Below are 21,901 nucleotides of genomic sequence, written 5' to 3'. Positions count from 1 at the left end.
AGAGAGGGAAAAACAGTTGTGCTTACTAAAGAAAGGACAGAGGTCAACCTGGGAGAATGAATAGCCGCTACTGGGCACCACTAGTGGCTGACAATGGGTTATTTGTGGTAGTAGCCTATTTGATGACAAAGTCTGCTGTTTGGGGGTTGGGGTAAGGACGTACGAGAAGGCAATTAGGCCCTAAATTTATTATAGGAATTGGGAGGTCATTTTGTGGCTGTACAGGACATTACTTAAACCACTTCTGAAATATTATGTGCAATTCTGGTCTCCCTCCTATAGGAAGGACGTTGTGAAACTTGAAAGGGTTCAGAAAAGATTCATAAGGATGTTGCCAGGTTTGGGAGGTTTGAGCTATAGGGAGAGGCTGAATAGGCTGGGGCTATTTTCCCTTGAGCGTCGGAAGGTGACAAGTGACCTTATAGAGGTTTATAAAATCATGATGACCATGGATAGGATAAACAAATAAAGTCTTTTCCCTGGGGGGGGGGGGGGGAATCCACAACTTGACAGCAGAGGTTTTGGGTGAGGGGAACGATATAAAAGAGACCTAAGGCTGAGAGTAAATACTTTAGTGGGGATGGATTTAAACTTGTATGACAGGGGAGTTGGTTGAAGGGGCAGCACGGTGGTTCAGTGGCTAGCACTCACAGCACCAGGGTCCCAGGTTTGATTCCAACCTCAGGTGACTGTGTGGAGTTTGTCTATTCTCCTTGTGTCTGCGCGGGTTTCCTCCAGGTGCTCCAGTTTCCTCCCACAGTCCAAAGATGTGCAGGACAGGTGAACTAGCCGTGCTAAATTTCCCATAGTGTTAGGTGCATTAGTCAGAGGGAAATGGGTCTGGGTGGGTTACTCTTCGGAAGGTCGGTGTGGACTGTTTGGGCCAAAGGGCCTGTTTCCACACTGTAGGGAATCTAATCTAATCTAATCAAACGAATGCTTGTGGGGATTAGTAGACGAGCAGTCATAGTCTTAGGATAAGGGCTAGCAAATTTAAAAGAGTTGCGAAGCTACTTCCCCCAAAGGAATCTGAATCTGTGGAATTCGCAGCCCCAAAGTGTCGTGGATGCTGGGACAGTGAGTAAATATAAGGAGGAGTTAGAAAGATTTTTAGTTGGTAATAGGTTGAAGGGTTAAGGGGGAATGCAGGAAAATGGGAGTGAGGAGCATATCAGCCATGATCGAATAGAGGAGCAGACCTGCTGGGCCGAATGGCCTAATTCTGCTCTAATATCTTATGAACTTCTGAAATGTCTTTTAAACATCATTACTGTTTCTGTGTTGTATGATTATATGATTTGATGACTATGACTACCCAGGGCCCTACCATTAATTGTGTAAATCTTGTCCTTGTGTGTATTATTAAGATGCAATATCTCACATTTATCCAAATTAAACTCCATCTGCCACTCCTCAGCCTATTGACCTAATTGATCAAGACCTCTTTGCAATCTTAGATAACCTTCTTCACTGTCCACTATATCACCAAACTTACTAACCATGCCTCCCCTATTCTCATTCAAATCATTATATAAATAACAAATACAATCAATACCAGTCCCTGAGGAACACCGTTGGTCACAGGCCTCCAGCCTGAAAAACAACCCTCCACCACCAACTTCTGACTTCTACCTTAAAGCCAATTTTGTATTCAATTTGCAAGTTGACCCTGAGTCCCATGTGATCTAACTTTACTATTAGTTTACCATGTGGAACCTTGTCGAAAGCTTCACTAAGTGATCTAGATGAAGATACTAAGGGTATTCTGGCTTGGTTTACAGACAGTACAACTATAGGTAGTGGGACAGGTAGCATTGAGGAGGTGGGGAGGCTGCGGAAGGATTTGGACAGGTTAGGAGAATGGGCAAAGAAGTGCAGATGGAGTCAAATGGAAAGTGTGAGATCATGCATTTTAGTAGGAAGAATAGAGGCATGGACTACTTTTTAAATGGGTAGAAAATTCAGAGTCTGAAATGCAAAGAGATTTGGACATTCTAGTCCAGAATTCTCTCAAGACAAATTTTCAGGTTGAGTCAGAAGTTGGGAAGGCAAATGCTATGATGGCATTTATTTCGCGAGGATGTATTTCTGAGGCTCTATAAGGCCAGGTCATTGAGTACATTTAAGACGGAGACAGGTAGGTTCCTGAGTATCAAGGGTATCAAAGGCTATGGGTGGAATGCAGGAGAATAGAGTTGAGAAACTTAGCCATGATTGAATGACAGAGCAGACTCAATGGGCTGGATGGCCTAATTTCTGCTCCTATGTCTTATGGTCTTAAACATATGCATGGACTTTAGTAAGGCGTTTGATAAGATTCCCTATGGTAAACTAATGGAGATAGTGAAGTCACATGGTGTGCAGGGTGTTCGAGCTAGGTGGATAAAGAACTAGTTGAGCAACAGGAGACAGAGTGTAGTAGTTGAAGAGGCTTCTCGAAATGGAGAAAGGTGACCAGTGGTGTTCCACAGGGATTAGTGCTAGGGCCACTGTTGTTTGTGATATACATAAATGATCAGGAAGAGGGCTCTGTTGATCTGATCAGCAAGTTTGCAGATGACACGAAGATTGGTGGAGTAACAGAAAGCAGAGGGGACTATCAAAGAATACAGGAGAATATAGATAGACTTGTGAGTTGGGCAGAGAAGTAGCAGATGGAGTTCAATGCAGGCAAATGTGAGGTGATGCATTCTGGGAAGTCTAATTCTAGAGTAAATTATACAGTAAATGGAAAAGCCTTGGGACTTCAGAGGACAGGCCGCTTACTTGCGGAACGCTTCAGAGATCTATTGCATCCGCTGCACCCGATGTGGCCTCCTCTATATTGGTGAGACAGGCCGCTTACTTGCGGAACGCTTCAGAGAACACCTCCGGGCCGCCCGAACCAACCAACCCAATCACCCCGTGGCTCAACACTTTAACTCTCCCTCCCACTCCACCGAGGACATGCAGGTCCTTGGACTCCTCCACCGGCAGAACACAACTACATGACGGCTGGAGGAGGAGCGCCTCATCTTCCGCCTGGGAACCCTCCAACCACAAGGTATGAATTCAGATTTCTCCAGTTTCCTCATTTCCCCTCCCCCCACCTTGTCTCAGTCGGTTCCCTCAACTCAGCACCGCCCTCCTAACCTGCAATCCTCTTCCTGACCTCTCCGCCCCCACCCCACTCCGGCCTATCACCCTCACCTTGACCTCCTTCCACCTATCCCACCTCCATCGCCCCTCCCCCTAGTCCCTCCTCCCTACCTTTTATCTTAGCCTGCTTGGCTCTCTCTCTCTTATTCCTGATGAAGGGCTTATGCTCGAAACATCGAATTCTCTATTCCTGAGATGCTGCCTGGCCTGCTGTGCTTTGACCAGCAACACATTTGCAGCTACTTACAGAGAGATCTGGGAGTTCAGGTCCATTGTACCCTAAAGGTTGCTGCACATGTGGACAGAGTGGTCAGGTAAGCATATGGTATGCTTGCCTTCATCGGACAGGGTATTGAGTATAAGAGCTGTTAGGTCATGTTAAATTGTATGAGACACTGGTTTGGCCATATTTAGAATATTGTGTCCAGTTCTGGTCGCCACATTACCAAAAGGATGTGGACGCTTTGGAGAGCTTGCAGAGAAGGTTTATGAGGATGTTGCCTGGTATGGAAGATGCCAGTTATGAAGAGGGGTTGAGTAGGTTAGGATTGTTTTCATTCAAGGAAAGGAGATTGAGGAGGGACCTGATTGAGGTCTACAAAATCATGAAGGGTAGGGACAAGGTAGATAGAGATAAGCCTTTTCCCAGGGTGAAGGATTCAATATCAGCAGATCACACTTTCAAGGTGAGAGGTGAAAAGCTTAAGGGGGACATATGTGGCAATTACTTTACACAGAGGGTGGTAGGTGCCTGGAATACATTGCCAGCAGAGGTGGTAGAGGCAGGCATCATTTAAGATGCATCTGGACAGATGTATGAGTAGGTGGGGAGCTTAAGAACTGGGCAACAGGTTTAGACAGTGAATTTAGATTGGCTCAGACTTGGAGGGCCGAAGGGTAAAAATAATGACTGCAGACGCTGGAAACCAGAGTCTAGATTAGAGTGGTGCTGGAAAAGCACAGCAGTTCAGGCAGCATCCGAGGAGCAGTAAAATTGATGTTTCAGGCAAAAGCCCTTCATCAGGATGGCCGAAGGGTCTGTTCCTGGACTGTAAATTTTCTTTGTTCTTTGTTCCTTAAGGTCCAAGTAAACAACGTCTACCACTCTGCCTTCATCCATCTTTTGGTTACTTCATTAAAAAACTCAATCAAGTTTGTGAGACACGATTTTCCTTACACAAAACCATACTGACTCTTAGAACATAGAACATGGAAAAGTACAGCACAGAACAGGCCCTTAGGCCCACGATGTTGTGACGAGACTTAATCCTAATGTAAAATATAGTAACTTAACCTACGCACCCCTCAACTCACTGCTATCTATATGCATGTCCAGCAGCCGCTTAATTGGCCCAATGACTTCGCTTCCACCACCTCAGCTGGCAACGCATTCCATGCATTCACAACTCTTTGCATAAATAACCTACCTCTGATATCTCTTTATACCTTCCTCCTAATGACTCCTCGTACCAGTCAATCCTGCCCTGGGGAAAAAAGCCTCTGGCTATTGACTCTATCTATTCCACTCATTATTTTGTATACCTCGATCAGGTCTCCTCTCTTTCTTCTTCTCTCCAGAGAGAAAAGCCTGAGCTTATTCAACCTTTCATAAGGCAAACCCTCCAGTCCAGGCAGCATCCTGGTAAAACTTCTTATCCTCTCCAAAGCCTCTGTATTTTTCCTATAGTAGGGCGACCAGAACTCGACACAATATTCCAAGTGTGGTCTCACCAGGGACTTGTAGAGCAGCAGCAAAACCTCGCGGCTCTTAAACTCGATACCTCTGTCAATGAAAGCCAAAACACCATATGCTTTCTTAACAACCCTAACCACTTGGGTGGCAACTTTGAGGGATCTATGTACTTGCACACCCAGATCCCTCTGTTCCTCCACACTGCCAATAATCCTGTCTTTAATTCTATATTCACCATTCGAGTTCGACCTTCCAAAATGCATCACTTCACATTTATCCAGGTTTAATTCCATCTGCCGTTTCTCAGCTCAGCTCTGCATCCTGTCTATGTCACGTTGCAGCCTGCAGCAGCCCTCTATACTATCAATGGCACCTCCAACCTTTGTGTCATCTGCAAATTTACTAACCCACCCCATTTATAAAAACGACAAAGAACAGAGGCCCAAGAACAGAGCCCTGCGGGACCCCACTCAACACTGCATTCCAGGCAGAATACTTTCCATCTACAACTACTCTCTGCCTTCTGTCAGACAGCCAATTCGGAATCCAGATAGCCACATCTCCCTGTATCCCATACTTCCTGACTTTATGAATGAGTCTACCATAGGGAACCCCATCAAATGCCTTGCTGAAATCTATATACACCACATCCACTGCTCAACCATCATCAACCTGTCTTGACACCTCCTGAAAGAACTCAATAAGATTTGTGAGGCATGACCTGTCCCTCACAAAGCCATGCTGACTGCCTTTAATCACAGTGTAAAAAGTGAGGACTGCAGATGCTGGAGATCACAGCTGAAAATGTGTTGCTGGTCAAAGCACAGCAGGTCAGGCAGCATCCGAGGAACAGGAAATTCGACGTTTCAGGCCAGAGCCCTTCATCAGGCCTGACCTGCTGTGCTTTGACCAGCAACACATTTTCAGCTGCCTTTAATCACACTATGCTTTGCCAAATAGTCATAAATCCTATCCCTCAGAATTCTTTCCACAACTTTGCTGACCACAGACATGAGATTGATTGGTCTGTAATTGCCAGGGATTTCCCTATTAACCTTTTTGAAAAGTGGAACAACACTCGCCTCCTTCCAATCCTCCGGTACGACTCCCATGGAGTGAGGAGGCAAAGATCCTCATCAGCGGCTTAGCAACCTTTCTCGCTACCCAGAGCAGCCTAGGATAAATCTGGTCTGGCCCTGGGGACTTATCAATCTTAATGTTTTCCAAACTTTCTAGCACATCATCTTCATCAATCTTGATCTGGTCAAAACTGTATCCTAGCTCCTCTAAGTTTTCATTTACAACAAGTTCACTTTCCTTGGTGAAAACCAAAGCAAACAACTCATTTAGGGCTTCCCCCATCTTCTCATACTCCACGCACAAGTTCCCTCCGCTATCCCTGATCGGCCCTACCTTCTCCCTGATCATTCTCTTATTCCTCACGTGTGAGTAAAAGGCCTTTGGATTCTTCCTAATATTTCTTGCCAAACCTTTTTCGTGACCTCTCCTGGCTCTCCTCAGTCCATTTCTGAGCTCCTTTCTAGCAAGTCTGTAATCCTTTAAAGCTGTGCTAGATTCTTGCTTCCTCCACCTTACGTAAGCTACCTTCTTCCTTTTGACGAGAAGCTCCTCTATTCTCATCATCCAAGGTTCCTTAATCTTACCCCTTCTTACCTGTCTCAGACGAACAAATTTGTGCATCACTCACAACAACTGCTCCTTAAATAATCTCCACGTCTGTTGTGCCCTTTCTGTGGAACAATTGATCCCAGTCTGTACTTCCCAACTCCTGTCTGATAGCGTCATCATTTCCTTTTCCCCAATTAAATATCTTTCCTCGGTAACTGCACATTTCACACTCCAAGGCTATGCTGAATGTGAGGCAGTTGTGATCACTTTCACCAAAGTGCTCTCCCACCACAAGATATGACACCTGTCCTGGCTCGTTGCTGAGCACCAAATCCGAAATGGCCTCTTCTCCTCATCTGTCTTTTTACATAATGAGTAAGGAAATCCTCCTGAACACACCTGACAAAAACGGCTCTATCCAAACCATCTGCACTTAGGAGGTTCAGTTGATATTAGGAAAGTTGAAAATACCCATAACAACAACCCTGCTACTTTTGCATTTTTCCAGAACCTGCCCGCCTATGAGATCTTCAATCTCTCTACTGCTATTAGGTGGTCTGTAGTAAGCCCCCAATGTGGTGGCTGTTCCCTTTCTGTTCCTAACTTCCACCCATATTGACTCAGTAGACAAACCTTCCTCAACAACATTCGTTTCTGTAGCTGTGATGCACTCTCTGATTAACAATGCTACACCTCCTCCTCGTTTTCCACCCTCCCTGTTCTTTTTAAATGTTCTAAACCCTGGAACATCAAGCAACCATCCCTGACCCTGTGAAACCCACGTCTCCATTATGGCCACAACACCGTAGCCCCAAGTACTGATCCAAGATCTAATTTCACCACTCTTATTCTGGACACTCCTTGCATTAAAGACACACTTTAACTGATCCCTTTGTTTCATCACGTGAGAAACCTTCCTAATAGATTCAATATATCCTGTCACTGTTCTGTCTGCAACTGACCCCCTCTCAGAAATGTGCCTCCGATTCCCACACACCCCCCCTCCGCCCGCCAAACTAGTTTAAACCCTCCCAAATTGCATGAGCAAATCTCCCACCCAGGACATTTGATACCCTCCAGTTCAGGTGCAACCCGTCCTTCATTTACAGATCCCAACTTCTCCAGAAGATATCCCAATGGTCAAGGTATCCAAAACCCTCCCTCCTGCATCAGCCTCACAGCAATGTGTTAAGTTGCATTCACTGACTGTTCCTCATCTCACAATCTCAGGGCACCGGTAGCAAACCCGAGATCACTACTCTATTCGTTCTGCTCTTCAGCTTCCATCCTAACTCTCTGTAGTCACTTTTCAGATCCTCAATCCCTTTCCTGGCTATATCATTGGTGCCAATATGTACCACGATTTCTGGCTGCTCCCCCTCCCCCTCCCGCTTCCGAATCTTGTAAACCCGATCGGCGACATACTGAACCCTGGCACCAGGGAGGCAACATACCCTCCGGGAGTCCCACAAAATCTCCTGTCAATCCATCTAACTATCATGTCCCCTACCACTACCACTTTTCTATTCCACCCCCCTTCCCTTCTGAGCCACAGTGCCAGGCTCAGTGCCAGAGACTGACAACTATGGCTTTCCCCAGTAGGCTGTCCCCACTAGCAGTATCCAAAATGATATACTTATTGTTGAGGGGAACGGCTACAGGGGATCCCTGCTCTGACCATCCCCCAACATCCCCTTTCCTCCCCCGACAGTAACCCAGCTATTCTTATCCTGTGTCTGGGGAGTGATCATCCTCCTGTACATCCTCTCAATTCCCCCCTCAGCCTCCCGGATGATCCATTGTTCATCCAGCTTCAGCTCCAGATCCCTAACTCAGTTTTCGAGGAGCTGGAGTTGGGTGCACTTCCTGCAGATGTAGTTGACAGAGACATGTGAAATGTCTCTCACCTGCCACATTCTGCAAGATCTCACCCACTTAAAAACTCCCCAGAAGTCCTTCGCTCCTCCCTCTCACCTCTCGACAAATGGAGGCCCCGACGCCTGCACTAAGGTTTTTAAACCGTTAGACTCACCTTCCCGGAAGTCCTTTGCTCCTCTCGACTCTTTTTAGTCAATCCTACCTCTCCAAATGCATGTAAATACTACCTTTCAGAATCACCTCCAGCAACTTACCCACCACCGATGTCAGACTCACAGGTCTTTAGTCCCCAGGCTTCTCCTTACAACCTTCCTTAAACGACGGCACAATATTAGCCATCCTCCGTACCCTGGCGCTTCACTCATGTTTATAAATGATACAAATATTTCTGCTGGTCTCTACAATTTCCCCCATAACTTCCCACAACGTCCTAGGATCAGGCCCAGGAGATTTATCTACCTTTATGTTTTCTAAGACTTTCGACACTTCCTTTTTTGTAATGTGAACTGTTTTGAAAACATCAATATTGATTTCCCTGAGTTACCACTGAGCTAATCTACCACCTGAACTGGACAAAACCATCAGCTTTCTATGGTTGATTATTTGGCAAATAATTACTCCGCGCTAAATCATTTAGCTACTCACAGAAATTAATTTTATTTCTGGGTTCAGTCCCAAGTTTTTCATTTTTTAAAGAAAAATTCTGGAAAGGAAAGCAAGCTACTTGATATTACTTTCAAGATTCATTGTTCCATTCATTTAAAAGTAGAATACATCAAAATAATAAAATAACCAGCAAAAATGTAATTGTAACAAAAATTACTTTGTTAGAAGGTGGGATGAGGTGATTGGATCACAGTTGTTTGCTAGTGACATAAATGATTTGGGCTTGGGAATCAGAAGTAAACACACCTGCCCATTTACCTACTTCTTCAGTATCCAAGGGCCCAAACATACCTTCTAGGTGAAGCAGCACTTTTCTTGCACTTCACTGAATGAAAAATAAGAATTTAATTGCAATAGAGATGCAAAGTGATTCAGGGTACAGATTCAGAAATCATTACAAATAGCAATGTAGGTTAGTAAAGTCAGAGAGAGTGCAAATAAAGCACTGCAAAGGACAATCTTGATTGCAAAGTACCACTTCAAGCACCCATTCCTGAGAGATACATGCTACCTGTGGGCCCTAGTGGATTTCTTCATTTATATAATTAAAGAAACATGTGTTAGTCACACAGCTAGTGGCTGAGAGCTTTGTCTCCACCTGTCAAATCATCTACTCTCTGTAGTACTGTCTGAAGCAGCACTACACAATTAACCTTTCTTCTGAGATTGTATTCCTAAAGAATAAGAATTTGAAAGTTATGTTAAACAGGTGTAGAATTGTGGTTAGGCCAGACTTAGTGAGTATAGTTCTGGTCTCCATATTACAAAACATCAAGGAAACAATGAAGAGGACATAAACAAGATGTACAAAAGATGACACAAGAACTGAAAGAATGCAACTTTTCTTCTGGGATTTCACTTCTAGAAGATAAGAGTTTGAAAATTATATTAAACAGGTGTAGAACTGTGGTTAGACCACACTTAGCGCATTTAGTTCTGGTCTCCATATTACAAAAGGTTATGGGAACAAAGGAGAATGTGTAAACATGATATACAAAAAATTGACACAAGAACTGACAGAGTGCAACTTAGAATAAACTAAACAGGCTGAGGCTCTTTCCTCCACAAAAGAAAGGCTGAAATGACCTAATTTAAGTCTTTAAATCCATAAATGGGTTCAATAGAGTGGACATGGAGATGCTTCCACTGATAGGGGAACCTAATATTTAAATCAATAAATACAATATAGTTATTAATAAGTTCAATAAAGGAATTGAGGAGAAATTTCTTTACTCTGGGTGTACAATAAAACATGGCATGTTTGCGGTTAATAGCAGAGGTGCATTTAATGAAAAACTGGATAAGTACATAAGAGAAACAAAATAGAAGGTAATAGTGATAAAGCAAGAGGATGCAAGGTTGTAAGAGGCTCATGCAGACCAAAAACACCAGCTTAAAAATGTTGGTCGGAATGTTATGTTCCTGTGCCATCTGTGCAAGCAAAAGGGGGAATTTCTACTGATATACGATGGTTATCACAATTTCACAAAATGCAGAAACAGGTAGTGCATATGGATATTCTGAGCATTTTTAAAGAAGTGGAATCATAAACCATTAGCCAACATAAATAATGTTACTTCAGCATTTTATATAATGCTTCTGTATGAGATTTAGTAAGATTAAAACCAGCTTGAGTCAAATTGCAAGATGGCCAGCTACCTTGTTTTTCATTGACAACTTATTACATCTTTTTCCTTCTTAAAAATTAATATTTAGTTCTCCAAATTACATTGCAGCAATCACAGACATAATGGAGCAGCCCAGCATTATCTTCCAAGGTGTCATCCAAGCTGTATTAAGCAGTTTTCAGGTATATTTCCACATATGCCACTCACTGTACTATGGCATTGCGGAAGTTGGCACTGAAAATAAAACATTGCTGGACCAGTTCCCAGGTCAATTTACATAGTTGATTATTAAAACCAAAGGTGCCACACCTGAGTTGCAACGCCACAATATAAATGTATTGCTAATTACTGCGTGGCTGTATGATAAAACATCTATGAATTTAACTTCCTCATGCCAATCATTTCTTGTTAATCATTCTACATTGAGAGGAAGGTGAGCACTTTCACAAGGCAGTTTTACAGCTCTTTACAAAAGCAATGTACAGCAGCAGTGGGTAAAAATGTAAAAGTTTACTCCTCTTTCTGCTGAGTTCCTGCTCACAATCTTAATGGAGTGAGAGCAAATTGGCAAAGGTTTCAATGGAAAGTCAGCTTTGTGCAACCCCTTTAGAAGCTAGCTAATGCGTAATATCAATGGTGGACTGGAAGCAGGTCACTCATTCACAAGAGTGTTTGACATAGTAAGATAAAGAAATGACCAGAGAACAATTCTTATCCATTGAATACAAGAACTATATATTGTTACCTCTCTAGGCCTTACAAGTTCATAATAAATACACCTTTACCCTCAAAACACTACAGCTTCACAGAGTATATTTCATACAGTTCTCCTCATTTGACACATTGGTAGCACAGCCATAAATGTGACATCCCAGGTGTACATTCACATACCAGTTAGTCTCAAGTCTTTCCAAGGAATAGAAATATGAAATAACTTATTTTTATAATGGGACAGATGCAGACTCCTAAGTCCTTGCATGTTAAGTCTCTAAAACACATTAATTATATTGATAAGCACTCTACTATATTGGGCAAATTACTGGAGAGGATTCTGAGAGACAGGATTTATTATTAGTTGGAAAAGGATAGTTTGATTAGAGATATCCAGCATAGTTTTGTGTGGGGCAGGTCATGCCTCACAAGCCTAATTAAATTATTTGAGGATGTGTCAAAACACATTGATGAAGGGAGAGCAGTGGATGTAGTTATATGGATTTTAGCAAAGCGTTTGTTGAGGTTCCCCATGGTGGGCTTATTCAGAAAGTAAGGAGGCATGGAATACAGGAAATTTGGCTGTTTGGATTCAGACTTGGCTGGCCGATAGAAGACAAGAGTGTGGTAGTAGATGGAAAGTATTCAGACTGGAACTTGTTGACAGTACTGTTCCACAGGGATCTGTTCTGGGACCTTTGCTTTTTGCGATTTTTATAAATAACTTGGATGATGAAGTGAAAGGTAGGGTGGTAGGTTTGTCAGTGACACAAAGGTTGGTGGAGTTGTGGATAGTGTGGAGGGCTGTTGTAGGTTGCCATGGGACATTGATAAGATGCAGAGCTGGGCTGAGATGGAGTTCAACCTGGAAAAGTGTGAAGTGATTGATTTTTGAAGGTCAAATTTGAATGCAGATTACAGAGTTAAAGGCAGAATCCGTGGCAGTGTGGATCAACCGAGGGATCTTGGGGTCCACATCCACAGACCCCTCAAAGTTTCCATCCAAGTTGATAGGGTTGTTAAGAAGGCATATGATGTGTTTGCTTTCATTAGCAGGGGGATAGAGTTTAAGAGCTACAAGGTTATGCAGCAGCTCTATAAAGCCCTGGTTGGAATATTGTGCTCAGTTCCAGTCACCTCATTATAGGAAGGATGTGGAAGCTTTCGACAGGGTGCAGAGGAGATTTACTAGGACGCTGCCTGGACTGAAGGGCATGTCTTATGAAGAAAGGTTGAGGGAGCTCAGATTTTTCTCAGTGGTGCAAAGAAGTATGAGAGGTGACTTGATAGAGGTGTACAAGGTGATGAGAGGCATAGGTAGAATGGATAGTCAGCGCTTTTTTACCTAGGACAGAAATGGCTCTCATGAAGAGGCATAATTTTAAGGTGATTGGAGGAAGGTTTAGAGAGATGTCAGAGGTAGATTGTTTACATAGAGAGTGATGGGTGCGTAGAATGCACTGCCAACAGTGGTAGTAGAGTCAACTACATTAGCGGTTTTTAAGCAACTCTTGAGTAGGCATATGGATGATAGTAAAATGAAGGGTATGTAGCTTAGTTTGATCTGAGAATCGGATAAAAGATTGGCACAACAGTACTGTGCAGTACTGTTCTATGTTCCATAACCATTTAAGAGACCATTATGGAAAAGATCAAATGGTAAAGATACATCCACATTTTGCTAGTTTTAAACAAATGTGGGAAATTCCAAGGTGCTAAATTACATCAGATGGTGAGGGGTGATGTTCATTTTTCTGTCATTCTACAATCACACTTGTATTGAAAATAACTAGCCCATTAAAAATAGCTGTGTCCTTTTACATTCCACACAGAAATTTATTAATTAAATGATACTTGTGCATAGTTATTCCATCACTCAACCATAAGGAAGTATTTTTTTTGAGAAAATATAATGCAAATATTTTCAGAAGACAATAGTTTCCATGCATTTTAATCTTTTACAAGACAGACAAATATTGCCTTTTCCATTTTTAGTATGCTTCCCCACAGAGTTATGCTGGAAATAGAGGCTGAAATGCATTCATAAAGTACAATTTACAGACATTACATTTTCTGCTAAGTGACTTACAACCTAATTCAATTAGTTTATTCAAATCAGCATCAGATAAAACGCTGACTTTTCTTTTAAATCGCCTACAGATTTAGTAGAATAGAGAATTTTCAGCAGCTGTTGTTATGCTGCAGCTGTCTGTTTGAAATCAGATATGAGAGAAAATGTTGGTAGTACCCTTATGAATATTAGAGGCTGAGCAAGCATACACCAAAGAGACAAGAATTTCCATCATTATAAATACTCAAAAAACAAAATAAAATTACAAACAAGAATTTTAGTTAACATAAATGTTCAAGAATCAAAAATCACACCAAGAAGGCATTCTAGTTATCCGTCTTAAAACATAAGAGATACTATGAGATTAATGACTGTATTACTCAGATTTCTCCTCTTCCTAGGGCAGTGATTCAAGGTGAAACTGTCAGCAATAGTTAGCCTTTAGTATGCTGTATTGAGGTGGACAATGATAATAATCAGGCTAATTCATGGATACGGTGGGAAGAAAGAATTATATACAGCCAAATCTGATTACATTCTGACCCAATGATCACCTTCATGCAGAGGTTCCCCACCTTGCCACCCCACTCCCTCTGCCATCACCTGAAAGACAAAGAACTCTGATTGAGCCCCTTCCGTAATCCATGTACCTTAAAGTTAATTATAATACTTTGGCATGGAAGCTGAAAGATGTCAAGTGATTTTGATCAATATTTACACAAAATGTTTGACGACAATCGTCTAAACATTCGAATAAGGTATATCACCTATTTAGCTTATTGTAGCTAATGTGATTGTAGCTTTTCATTTCCTGTCTACTCCTTATACCCTGTGACCCTCTTGTAAAATTATTTTAAAACATATTCACAATTACCACAATGCCCACATGCAGCCACTGTTCTGACAAAACCTGAAATGTTCACTAAAAAAGTTAATATTCTCCATCCACAATATGCTTACTCTTTTGAATATTTCTATCATTTGATTTTTTTTTTATTTTTGTATTGTTTTAAAAGCATAAACTATTTAAAAAAAAGAAATGGTTCAAAATTTGATTCTTACAGTCCTCTAGCCTAATACATTCATTAACAATTACTCTTAGTCTATAGTCAATCTTTTCTCCATTCTGTTACATTCCCTTTATCGTACACCTTGAATTCAGTAACATGGATATTGTTAAACTTGAAAGAGTGCAGAAAAGGCTGCTGCCAGGACTGGAGAGTTTATGTTATCGGGAGAGGCTGAATAGACTGGGGTCACTTGCCTTGGAGCATCGGAGGCTGAGAAGTGACATTATAAAATCATGAGACGGCATTTTTAGGGTGAATAGCTAAGGACTTTTTCCCAGTGTGGGAAGTCAAAACTAGACTGCATAGATTTATGGTGAGAGAGGAAAGATTTAAAAAGGATCTGAAGGGTAACATTTTCACACAAAGAGTGGTGCTTTATGGAATATGTTGCCAGAGGAGATGGTGTAGAGCTGAAAATGTGTTGCTGGTTAAAGCACAGCAGGTTAGGCAGCATCCAAGGAACAGGAAATTCGACGTTTCAGGCCAGAGCCCTTCATCAGGATGAAGGGCTCTGGCCCAAAACGTCGAATTTCCTGTTCCTTGGATGCTGCCTAACCTGCTGTGCTTTAACCAGCAACACATTTTCAGCTCTGATCTCCAGCATTTGCAGACCTCACTTTTTACCAGAGGAGATGGTGTAGGCAAGTACAATTACAACATTTAAAAAGCATCTGATAGGTTTATGAATAAGAAGGGTTTAGAGGGATATGGGCCAAATGCTGACAAACAGGACTAGGTCAGATTGGGGTGTCTGGTCAGTGTGGATCAGTTTCTGTTTCTGCGCTGTGTGACTCTATCCACCATATCAAATTTGAAAGTTAATTTGCACTGCAAATCTGTTGGCAATACTGCTCCAATAAATTTTTCTCACTTTATTTACTTTTTAAAAATCCTTCCCAACCACCTTTAGTTAACTAATATATCTATCTCTAAGCCAATAATTTCACTCATTTTGACTTCTAGACTAAATGTCTAACTATCAAAAAGAAAGTAGCAGAGCAACTCAGGAGTCCAAATACATGAGGGCGGCACGGTGGTACAGTGGTTAGCACTGCTGCCTCACAGCGCCAGGGACCTGGGTTCAATTCCCGCCTCAGGCGACTGACTGTGTGGAGTTTGCACGTTCTCCCCGTGTCTGCGTGGGTTTCCTCCGGGTGCTCCGGTTTCCTCCCACAGTCCAAAGATGTGCGGGTCAGGTGAATTGGCCATGCTAAATTGCCCGTAGTGTTAGGTAAGGGGTAAATGTAGGGGTATGGGTGGGTTGCGCTTCGGCGGGTCGGTGTGGACTTGTTGGGCCGAAGGGCCTGTTTCCACACTGTAAGTAATCTAATCATGAGTGAAAGGACAACATGGGAACTAGCCAAATATGAGCAAGCCATTCAAATTCATGCCTGATGTGCAACTCAGCTCTGTTTACCTGCATTTGTTCCTTTCCTATTGAAAAATATACCCACAATATAGACCTCTTGATTACTTCTTAAAGAGTTGACATTAGCAAAATATTATCAAGGTAGACTGGGTTTAGTTTAAAACGTCTTCCAGAATATCAACACAAGCACTAAAAGGTCCCTCTCTCAGCTGTAAAATACGATCTATAAGTTATCCAGAACAGTTCCTGAGTCAAGTCGAAGGATATAACAATAGTACCTTCTAATTGCAGTTATTTCTTCAAGACACATTTAAAATTGGGAAACACGCACATGACATGCTTCATTGCTGCGCTGTTTAAATGTAAATGACAAAAATTCAGAAGTCCAATAACATAAAAGACCCATAGTTTAAAAAATACATAAATTGACCATTGGATTAAACAGCCTTGGGTATGCCTGCATGACATTGGCTGCCTGAGCCAGGTTTGGCCAGGATGACAACACTCAGTCAGGGTACTTTTGGCCTGGAAACTCTTGGCCCTTATACCAAGTAAAAGATGAATTCAGTGCAGTACTTCTCATTCAGTTTTTCTAATATAAGGGGTTAGGAAAATTATCACTGGACTAACTTTCCAGAACCAGGATGTTACTGGGCACACCGGGGGCAGTCAGTGTTACCTGGACACACCTGTAGCCCAGGGGGCAGTCAGTGTTTCTCCAGGCACACCTGTAGCCCAGGGAGTTGTCAGTGTTACTCTAGATATACCTGTAGCCCAGGGGGCAGTCAGTGTTACCCCGCACACACCTGTAGCCCAGGGAGCAGTCAATGTTTCTCCAGGTACAGCTGTAGCCCAGGGGGCAGTCAGTGTTACCCCGGTGACACCTGTAGCCTAGGGGGTGATCAGTGTTAACCCAGGCACACCTGAGTCCAGGAGGTGGTTAGTGTTACCCTGAGCACACCTGTAGCCCAGGGAGCAGTCAGTGTTACCTTGAGCTCACCTGTAGCCCAGTGGGCAGTCAGTCTTACTCCAGACACACCTGTAGTCCAGGGGGCTGTCAGTGTTAGCCCGCACGCACCTGTAGCCCAGGGAGTGGTCAGTGTTACTCCAGACACATCTGTAGCCCGGAAGGTAGTGTTACCGCGGACACACCTGTAGCCCAGGGGTTGGTCAGTGTTACTCAGGCACACCTGTAGCCCGGGGAGCGGTCAGTGTTACCCCGGACTTACCTGTAGCCCAGGGAGTGGTCAGTGTTATGCTGGGCACACCTGTAGCCCAGGGGGCGGTCAATGTTATCCCAGGCACACATGGAGCCCAGGGGTGATCAGTGTTACCCTGAGCTCACTTATAACCCAGTGGGCAGTCAGTGTTACTCCGAATGCACCTGTAGCCCAGGGGGCTGTCAGCGTTACTCCAGACACATCTGTAGCCCTAGGGACGGTCAGTGTTACCTAGAGCTCACCTGTAGCCCTAGGGACGGTCAATGTTACCCAGAGCTCACCTGTAGCCCTGGGGGCTGTCAGTGTTACCCAGAGCTCACCTGTAGCCCATGGGGAGTGGTTAGTGTTACCCCCGGCGCCACGTTTACCTGATCCTGTTTTTCCTCAGCGCCAGCTCCTCCTCTTCCTCGGTACCGAAATCCAGGGACACGTCCTCGGTGTCGTCGACAAGAGCCTGGAGACAATTAAGAAAGGGGGGGGGGGGTTAATTAATAAAAACACGGAGAGAGGGCCGGGTGGGATCTGGAAGGAGCCGGGGTCGCGGTGACGACGACGACGAGGAGAAGGAAGAAAGAAAGATGCCGGGCCTTGCTCACCTGCCTCATGATCCCCGGTGTCGGAGCCGGAACTTCCTCCGCCTCCTGTCACAGCAATGGCCGGTTGTCAAGGAAGACCGTTTGCGAAGGGGGAACCAGTTGTCAAGGGAGGGGGCCGGTTGCCAAGGGAGACCGTTTGCGGAGGGGGGGCCGGTTGCCAAGGGGCCTGTACGGCAGTTAAACGGCTCCGGCGCGAGCGCAGCCCAGGGAGGGAGGGCACGAGCAGCGTTCACCGTAACTCACGGGCAGCAACATCTATCATTCACATCGACCCCAGCACAGCATTCCCCGCCCTGCCTCCTCATCACTGAAAAACACAGCAATCCAGTGAACTGTTATCACCGAGAGAGCTGGCCATTCTGCCCATCGTGCCCCCCCATTCCCATCCAACCCATCCCAAACCCTGCAGATGGTTGGTCAGCGCTGCTGCCTCACAGTGCCAGGGAGCCGGGTTCGATTCCAGCCTCTGGGTGACTGTCTGTGCAGAGTTTGCTGAGTAATGAGAGATATAGACGCAGTTCATGGTAGTTGCCTTTTCCCTAGGATGGGGGACTTCAAGACTCGGGGGCACATTTTTAAGGTGAGAGGAAAGAGATTTTTAAAAGACATAGGAGGCTTTTTTTTAGACAATGGGTGATGTGGCATGAACTTCCAAAGGAAGTAGTGGATGTGGGTACAACTACAATGTTTAAAAGATATTTGAATAAGTATATGAATAGGAAAGGATTGGAGAGATATGGACCAGGAGCAAGCAGGTGGGACTAGATTATTTGGAATTTTGATCGATGTAGACTTGTTGGACTGAGGATCTGTTTCCATGCTGCATCACTCTTTGACTCTGCATGGTTTCCTCCAGGTGCTCCAGTTTCCTCCTACAGTCCGATTTCCAAGTTAGGTGGACTGTCCATGCTGAAATTGTCATAGAGTTCTGGGGTGAGTAGGCAAAGTGGACTAGCCATAGTAGATGTAAGGTTCGGGGATATGGTGGGTGGTTGGGTTTGGGAGGGATGTTCTTTGGACTGTCGGTGTGGACTTGATGGGCTGAATGGCCTGCTTCCATACTGAAGGGATTCTATGATTCTACCCACTCCACGTATTGATCCAACCCCATTTGAAAGGTAAAAAAGACAATTAACTGCAGATACTGGAAATCAGAAACAAGAACAAAAATTGCTAGGAAAACTCAGCAGGTCTGGTCATATCTGTGGAGAGGAGACATCTTCTTTCTCTCCTTTGATGCTGCTAGACCTGCTGAGCCATCCTCCCTTTTGGAAGATTATCGTTCCCATTCTACTTATACCATCCTTTCAGTCAGTATGTTTAAAATCATGAGGTTACCAAGAAGGTAGATGTAAGGTTCGGGGATATGGTGGGTGGTTGGGTTTGGGAGGGATGTTCTTTGGACTGTCGGTGTGGACTTGATGGGCTGAATGGCCTGCTTCCATACTGAAGGGATTCTATGATTCTACCCACTCCACGTATTGATCCAACCCCATTTGAAAGGTAAAAAAGACAATTAACTGCAGATACTGGAAATCAGAAACAAGAACAAAAATTGCTAGGAAAACTCAGCAGGTCTGGTCATATCTGTGGAGAGGAGACATCTTCTTTCTCTCCTTTGATGCTGCTAGACCTGCTGAGCCATCCTCCCTTTTGGAAGATTATCGTTCCCATTCTACTTATACCATCCTTTCAGTCAGTATGTTTAAAATCATGAGGTTACCAAGAAGGTCCCAGATTCTCAACCTCAGTGTGACCTTTAGATTAAATTACCACCAGTCATCGCTCTCTAATTAAAGAGTAGCACTTTGATCCTTTCAGACAATGGTGACTTTATCTTCACCTTAAAATCATAACAGCTCGCTGTGTGTTTTTTTTTTAACTCCCACTTTTTGCCAGTTGTCTTAATTTGGACTTTACATTGAGATAGTTAAGACTGTTTCTCAAATGATAACATTTGACTAGTCAGATCTGCTAATAATACGAAACAATGTGCTGGGAGTATGTTACAAAAGGGGTTAATGGGATTTGGAAATATCTGGAGCAAATAGGTTCCTAAAAAAACACAGCAGATCGTTCTTTATGTGGATAAATAGGGTAATTCATACTGAAACAGCAAACAAGAATCTTGTTTCATGATGAAGATGCAGTTAGAAAAGGAAAATTATTATTATAGTTATTGCATAGAATAATCCAGTCAATGTGACATATTATCACCTACAATTACCAAAAATATTTTCTGCAATTTACATTTAAATCACTTAATTTTCTGCCCCTGCCACACCACTGAAAAAAGTTCTAACCGAAGTCAAAAATGTTGCAGACTTCTGTAATTGTAGCCATGATACATTATCCTTCCTTTGACAATTTGTACTCTTCTCAGGTTTCAGCAACTTCTTCCTCTGTTGTTCAGGTGTGGAATACACCATCACTACCTATCCAGTCATAGTCACAGCATCTTCAACAGCAAATTGTCCATTTCTTGGTCTGAACGTCTCCAAGGCTTTATCCTAGTTGGCCCTCTCTTCATCCTTACCTACATACTGCTCCTTGCTGTCCTTCATTGACAGCTTCTGAAGACACGGAACCTGCAGTGACCCTCAGTGTTTAGTCTCCACTGCTTCTTTGTATACTACCACTGCCTCTATGTTTGCTTAGCTGACATCATGTGCTGGATGAACCACAAGCTTGTCAGATTAAACATTAATAAAAGCAGGACTATTATTTTTGGTCACTGTCACAAACTCCAAATGCCTCCAATTCCATCCCTCTCCATATTAACTCTCTCTGATTATTTGCAACCTTGGAGTGCTGTTTGGTATCAGTCTGAACTCCCAACATCAGTTCTTTCTGTTCTTAAAGATATCAAATGACATAGTATTGCCCATCTCCTATTTACTTCAGCACCTTTGCTGCTAAAGTTCTCATCCATGCCTTTGTCGCATCCACATTTGACTTGCAATGTTCTTCTGGTCTTCCTCCTCACTTCCATCTTGCATAAATGTCAACTCATCCAAAATTCTGCTGTTCTCCCAGTCTCAAACAAATGAACATATGAATTAGGAGCAGGAAAAGGCAATTCACCCCCTCTGGCCTGCTCCACTGTGACACAAAAACATGTCTGATTTGATTGTAACCTCAAATCCACGTTCCTATCTGCCCTGATAACATTTTATCTTCTTGTTTAACAAGAATATATCTATCTCTGCCTTCAAAATATTCAAGGACTCAACTTACCTCCCTATTTCAGGAAGAGAGTTCCAAGGATTCACAACACTCAAAGAACAAAACTCATGTTGACTATGTTTTAAGAAGGTGATCCTTTATTTTTAAACAATGATTACATTCTAATTCTAGATTCTCCCATAAGAGGAAACATCCGCTTCACAATTTACTCTGTCAAGACCTCGAGGTCTTATATGTTTCAATCAAATGCCCTCTTTTAAACTCCACTGGATAAAATGCCAACTTACCTGACCTTTCCTCACGAGTCAAGCCACTTATTCCAGATATTAGTCTGGTAAGTCTCCTCTGAACTGCCTCCAATGCATTTACATCTTCCTTAAATAATCATGTCTCACCAGTGTCCTGTATAACTGAAGCATAACCTCCCTGCTTTTGTATTCAATTTCCCTCATGATGAATCAAAACATTTTGTTAGATTTCCTCATAACTTGCTATAGCAACACACCAATCTTATAAGATTGATGCATAATGTTAGAAATGAAAAGAAGTGTTGTTTTTGCAAATATAAAAAAAGCATGAAGAAAAGGGGTCCAGCAGAAAAACTATTAACTCTGCAGATACTTAGGGAAGTGTACCTTTACTTTTAATTATGGTTAATTAAATACTAATTCTGGAATATAATATAAGCAAGTTAATTCTTTTAAAATATATTTGCAAAAAAACTGAGATAACTAAAATGCCTGAGCTGTACAAAAATTATACAAAATTGATGAAGTGTACAGAGAATGGAATGTACCAGCAGTATTGATACAAAATGTTAAACTATATCTTGATGTACTACAAAATAATGAGAATGTCAGCACTAACAGGGAGGAAGGTTGCCAACATGGGGAAGTGGAAGGAACAAGGGTGGAGAGAAGATGGGCAGTTGTATAGCCTAGTAAGAGAGATTGGGTAATTAGGAGCCTGGAGAGGTGACCTCACTCAGCTCAAAGATATAATTGTAAACTAACCCAAGTCTATTTCACTCAATTGCTTTGTGCGGT

The 21,901-nt window shown here is 43.0% G+C and overlaps 1 protein-coding gene across 6 annotated transcripts in view; it reads right to left on the bottom strand.

Moving 5' to 3' along the window:
• The window catches only part of LOC132825342 (Golgi apparatus membrane protein TVP23 homolog A-like), a 58,292-nt gene extending 40,220 nt beyond the window's left edge, over window positions 1-18,072 (bottom strand). For 3 of the 6 annotated variants that reach the window (XM_060840493.1, XM_060840497.1, XM_060840494.1), the window contains exons 1-2: window positions 17,670-18,072; window positions 17,442-17,527 (exon numbers count right to left, since the gene is read on the bottom strand). In XM_060840493.1, coding sequence (XP_060696476.1) covers window positions 17,442-17,527; window positions 17,670-17,678 — 95 coding nt within the window. In that variant the 5' untranslated portion in view covers window positions 17,679-18,072. Of the gene's footprint in view, window positions 1-16,131; window positions 16,206-17,441; window positions 17,529-17,669 lie in introns of those variants that run through there. The other 3 variants (XM_060840495.1, XM_060840498.1, XM_060840496.1) reach the window with 2 other exon arrangements.
• Between the last annotated feature and the right edge of the window lie 3,829 nt (window positions 18,073-21,901).

The sequence above is a fragment of the Hemiscyllium ocellatum genome, chromosome 20, assembly GCF_020745735.1.
Source record: "Hemiscyllium ocellatum isolate sHemOce1 chromosome 20, sHemOce1.pat.X.cur, whole genome shotgun sequence".
NCBI classification, from domain to species: Eukaryota; Metazoa; Chordata; class Chondrichthyes; order Orectolobiformes; family Hemiscylliidae; genus Hemiscyllium; species Hemiscyllium ocellatum.
This window is presented reverse-complemented; position numbering and strand designations above follow the sequence as displayed.